Below are 6,000 nucleotides of genomic sequence, written 5' to 3' on the forward strand. Positions count from 1 at the left end.
TCAAATGCTGAGACAGGCTGAAAGCTAGGCCTCTTGCACCAGTTAGCCAAATTGTGAAAGCAGAGGAAAAGTTCTTGAAGGAAATGAAAAATGCTCTTCCAGTGAACACACAAATGATAAGAAAGCAAAACAGCCTTATTGCTGATATGGAGAAAGTTTTAGTGGTCTAGATAGAAGAGCAAACCAGCCACAACATTCCCTCAAGCCAAAGCCTGATCCAGAGCAAGGCCCTAACTCTCTTCAATTCTAGAAGGCTGTGAGAAGTGAGGAAGCTGCAGAAGAAAATTTTGAAGTTAGCAGTGGTTGGTTCATGAGGTTTAAGGAAAGAAGCCAGCTCCATAACATAAAAATACAAGGTGAAGCTGCAAGTGCTGATGTAGAAGCTGCAGCAAGTTATCCAAATAGCTGAGATAATGAATAAAGGTGGCAACACTAAACAACAGATTTTCAATGTGGATGAAATAGCCTTATATTAGAAGAAGATATCACCTAGGACTTTCATAGTTAGAGAGAAGTCAATGCCTTCAAAGCTTCAAAGGACAGGCTGATTCTCTCGTTAGGAGCTAATACGCTCGTGACTTGAAGTTGAAGCCAATGCTCATTACCATTCTGAAAATCACAGGGTTTTTAAGAATTATGCTGGGGACTTCCCTGGTGGCGCAGTGGTTAAGAATCCGCCTGCCAATGCAGGGGATACGGGTTTGATCCCTGGTCCGGGAAGATCCCACATGTCGCGGAGCAACTAAGCCCGTGCGCCACAACTACTGAGCCTGCGCTCTAGAGACTGCGAGCCACAACTGCTGAGCCTGCATGCCACAACTACTGAAGCCCACGCGCCTAGAGCCCATGCTCTGCAACAAGAGAAGCCACCGCAATGAGAAGCCTGTGCACCGCAATGAAGAGTAGCCCTGCTCACCGCAACTAGAGAAAGCCTGCGCACAGCAACGAAGACCCACCACAGCCAAAAATAAATAAATAAATAAATTTATTTATTTATTTATTAAAAAAAAAAAAGCTACAACAGTGGCAAAAAAGTTGCTTGACTTTGTGTTCTACCTTTCAAATTCTCTTTCTAGTGATGAAGACACTCATTTCTCTAGAACTGTTAGTAAGGAGCTTTACATATTAAATCTTACTCAGAATCAAAATCAAAATCTCCATTGCCTCTATCACCTTCCATCTTCAGAAAAGGGAAGTTTCAATCTTGAAGCCCATACCTCTAACCTCAGCTCCGGTTTTACATCTCCATCCAGTCTACTCAACATTTCCACCTGAGTCAAAATATCAAATTAATCACAGCCCAAATAAATACTCCCTCCTACATCACCAACAGGGAATGCCTCTAGAATGCCTCTACAATGTGACTTGGGTGTCAGCCCAAGTCAGACCCCTGAAGTCTTCTCAGATTCCTTCCTCGCCACTCCCTCTGTAATCCAATCCAAGTGTCCCATCAACCTGACTGCTCAAGTCCCTCTGGAATCTTTCTCCTTGCGTTTCCAAAGATCACTACTACCTTACTCATGTCCTCACTACTTCCTGCCTAGATGACTGTCAAAACCTGCCTGGTCTCTCTGCTTCGTGCAGGCTAACCTAAATGCAATCCAGAGTGATCTTCCTATAATGGTACCAGACTGATCTTTCTATAACAAAAACCCAACTGTGTCATTTCTGGGTTAAAAATCAATCCTTCAGGCACTTCTCTGGTGGCTCAGTGGTTAAGAGTACGCCTGCCAATGCAGGGGACACAGGTTCGAGCCCTGGTTCGGGAAGATCCCACATGCCACGGAGCGGCTGGGCCCGTGCGCCACAACTACTGATCCTGCGCTCTGGAGCCCGGGAGCCACAACGGGAGAGGCCGCCGCAGTGAGAGGCCCATGTTCCACGGCGAAGAGTGGCCCCTGCTCGCCACAGCTGGAGAGGGCCCGCGCACAGCAACGAAGACCCAACGCAGCCCAAAATAAATAAATAAATAAATAAAATCTATTTTTTAAAAAAAAGATGTTAAAAAAAAAAAATCAATCCTTCAGTGGTACCTCACAACTTTTAGAAGAAAGTCCCCAAAGCAAACACATACAGTTGCTACATACTTCTCTAACTTCATCTTTTATTACCACTCCACTAAACTGGTCATCTTAAATGGTTTTGATTTCATACCTTCATCAGTTAAAAAAAAAGAGCATGCCCCACCATAAATGTATATATATTTTAACTGTATACACATAGAAATATACTAATAAAACATATTTTAAAAAAACATATTTATCAAACAGAAATCTTCACAGGATGAGAAAAACAAATGAACCAAGTGGGAATGTTCATATTTTCTTTGAGCATCTCAATGACTGTTTTATGTACCTTCCCCTTAACTCCTATTGCCTATAACTTCAGTCTCATTGTATACCTGTAGGTCCCTGCATCAGCTCTCTGATGTCACTGTGCTTTTATATATACTACGGTTCTCTCTGCCGAGAACAGTCATTCATCCATCTGGCCATTGTCCTTCTTCCTTCCTTGCCATTCTTTCTTCCCTCAACCCCTGCCCGCAACTCTACCTAGCTACTTCCTTTGATTTGGTAAAACCCAGCTTAAGTGTCATCAACACTGAAAGTTTTCCCTGACCTCATCATTTACCACTCAGATGGGAAGGGACTCCAAATAATTTTATCAAAGGACACTGATGGAGACAGTAGAAAGAATGTATTTCAGGAGATCACTACTTGGGAAAAGAAGCACTTGGCCTTTGAAGAAAGTTAGCTAAGTAAGACAGCCCAGGAGGTGGTGCAGCTGTACATTCTTTGGTCTGCCTTTATGACAAAGATGCAAATAATCAACAAACAAGTTGCCTTTCTATCACTGCTGTTCTCTTCTTTCCAAACCAGGCCCTCATCACTTTTCTCACCTTCTGGAAGAGCCTTTTAGGTATTCTCATCACCTCCAGCCTTGGATCCCTCCAATCTATTCTATAGAATGATTTGAATCCCTCAGTGATTCCCCACTAACTATATAAAATTCGATTTTCTTAGCAGTAACATTCTAAGCTCTCTCCATGATCTGGCTCCAACCTACCATTCTAGTCTTCTCCACCACTGCTCCACCACTTAGATAACTTGAACTTGAACCAAAAACAAGGTAACTCATTTCTCCAGAACATGCTCCACATTGCATCTTTCTGCCTTCTCACCACATTTTTGCTCAGATGTTTTCTCCACCTAGAATGCCCTCCCATGTAACCATCTCCCATGTGATGTTGGGACCCCATCCATCTTTCAAGGCCTAGACTCACCCCCACCTTCTGCTTGTATTCCCTGTAATCCACAGTTGAAATACAACCTTGAATTGTATTGCTTTTCATAGTTTAGAGATCATAGATACATTTTATCCTTATAGCAGCTTTGTTTACACCCCGCTAAGATCACTATAGCCAATGACAGAATTGGGGATTCAAAACGTAGGTCTTCAGCCTCCAAATACCCTGTGTATACATCATACCACAGATGCCACCTTTGAAAATCTCTACTTTCTGCGCTCCCACAGCGCTTTATAATTTCAAAAGCACATAATCCCAGTTCCATCTTATGTTAGAGTTGGTGTATGTTTGGTGAAGGGAGGAACTTCATCTTGTTCATCTGAATGTCCCCCAAGGTACCTACCATGCTCTTTACATATAGCAGACGATCAGTTATCAGACTGAATTAATTCAGTTAGGTTTTCTATTTTCCTTCATGTCAAGTTCCAAAATTACTGCTGTAGTCAGTATTCTAGAAGCACAATAGGGAGTGTGGGCTCCTCGCTAGGCAAATTACTCAACACCTCTATGCCATTGTCTACTTATATATAAAATGGAGATAATTATGCCTTCCTCACAGCGTTGTTGGGAGGATTAAATTAAGTAATGTACTTAAAATAACAAACCGGGGCCTGGCACACTCAATATATACCAGCTGCTATTACATACTCCATTTTATGTCCCCCATATGGTGCTTCTAGGGTGCAAAACGACTAATCTCAAAAAATGATTACTGGGACTTCCCTGGCGGTCCAGTGGTTAAGACTCCGTGCTCTCAATGCAGGGGCACAGGTTTGATCCCTGGTCAGGGAACTAAGATCATGCGTGCCACATGGCGTGGCCAAAAAAAAAAAAAAAAAACTTTAAATCAAGAGAAATTGACATAAATTAAGAGTGTGTAGGACTTCCCTGGTGGCACAGTGGTTAAGAATCCGCCTGCCAATACAGGGAACACGGGTTCGAGCCCTGGTCCGGAAGATCCCACATGCCGCAGAGCAACTAAGCCCGTGAATCACAACTACTGAGCCTCTGCTCTAGAGCTGGCGAGCCACAACTACTGAGCTTGCGAGCCACAACTACTGAAGCTCGCACGCCTACAGCCCGTGCTCCGCAACAAGAGAAGCCACTGCAATGAGAAGCCCGTGCACCGCAACAAAGAGTAGCCCCCACTCTCGGCAACAAGAGAAAGCCCGCGTGCAACAACGCAGCCAAAAAAAAAAAAAAGGTGTAAATTAAGAATGCAAAGAATTGTACTCAATCAATTTTATCAAGCTCTCCTTGAAATCTTTTTTTTTTAATAGTCCAGTACATAAAATGCCCAGTTACCTGGGAAATTAATTTACACTGAATAACTCAATCTATATTATGTGAAATAACGAGGTATTAACATTTAAGAGTATAAAAAATAAGATTAAGTGTGAGAGGAAATGTATATATTTACTTCTTCCCTCTTAATTTTGCAGTGACTAACATTTTTCCTAAGCTAAGTACTACCAGGTGTTAGTCAAAGGATTTAGCAATTAGAAGTGTCTGACTCTTCACCCTGAAGGCAAAGAGCAAGAGGGACTAAAGTCACCGACTGGTCTTAGAGGTCTGTACAAAGCACATACTCAAACTTCAAGGAATTTAGAGCTTCCCCAGTCAAATGAATACATACTAAGGCGTTTTCTGACAGCGATGAGTACACTGGAACACTGGAGTAAACCCCCGGAGCGGCTGCCCTGTCTGATCTTGACAACGCCCGGAGGCACCACACCTGAGTGAGTTACAGTGACTCTCAGTACAGACATGTTAAGCAAGCTGAGGGATGAGAGCCTTCATATGCAACTGGTCATTCCTCTTACTGGGTCTCAGCTGCAGTGAGAGGGTCAGTGAAGGAATTTCCAAGATTCCCTTCGGATCTAAGCTCCATGATTCTGCCATCTCTCCTGGGGCCACCGAGCACAGGGAGGGCATAAGTGTGGCCGTGAGCAACCGGAAAGGCCAACCCAAAGAGAAATTCTGGGCGCGGCTAAAGTCAGGAGCTATCAGATTGGTTTGGAGGAGTTAAACGCGGAGCCAGGACAGTTATAGAAAAATGATCCCGGCTGGGAGGAGCTGGCCCGTAGAGCTTCGAACGTAGACTGGAGTTCAGAAACTTCTTTTCTTACCCGCCACCTCTATTGACCTGGGGAACACGCACACCCACAGACAAGGGCTCTGACCCTGGGTTAGTCATGGTTTCCTGTTACCGTCCCAAATCAAGCAAGTTAAAGCAAGCAGGATCGCAGTCTTTCCAACAACTTGAAGAAACGGACCCTCTCCAGATCCCCCACTGGACACCACTGGCCCTCTTCCCAGCCCACTCCAATCAGCCCAAGGCGGGCGGAGCTGCAGTGGTGGTAGGATGGGGTTCGAAATCATCCAGCCCAAGCGAGGCCTGGCTGAGCCCGAGGGACTGCTCCCTCCTGGGGTCCCAGTCGCGCCACGCAGGGCGGGCCCCGACTCTGGAGAATTAGGTTCTGCGCCCACCTTGGTGCTGGGGTCCGGGTCGGAGCAGCAGCCGAGGGCGGCCTCGTCGGTAAGGCCGCCGGACGCGGGCTGCGGTTCTGCCATGGCCGCACTGCTGTATCGCGGACGAAGGTCCCCAGAAACGCAGCAACCACCCTCACTCTGCCGGCCACGAAGCTCCCTTTACCGGCGCCGGCGAGACGGCACCACGGGGTGGGCGGCCG

The 6,000-nt window shown here is 45.5% G+C and overlaps 1 protein-coding gene across 1 annotated transcript in view; it reads right to left on the reverse strand.

The window, feature by feature from the left end:
- The window catches only part of GLO1 (glyoxalase I), a 32,260-nt gene extending 26,260 nt beyond the window's left edge, over positions 1 to 6,000 (reverse strand). The window contains exon 1 of the mRNA XM_082347900.1: positions 5,798 to 6,000. Coding sequence (XP_082204026.1) covers positions 5,798 to 5,881 — 84 coding nt within the window. The 5' untranslated portion in view covers positions 5,882 to 6,000. The remainder of the gene's footprint in view (positions 1 to 5,797) is intronic.

The sequence above is a fragment of the Balaenoptera borealis genome, assembly GCF_965194805.1.
Source record: "Balaenoptera borealis genome assembly, chromosome: 12".
In the NCBI taxonomy this organism is placed as follows: domain Eukaryota; kingdom Metazoa; phylum Chordata; class Mammalia; order Artiodactyla; family Balaenopteridae; genus Balaenoptera; species Balaenoptera borealis.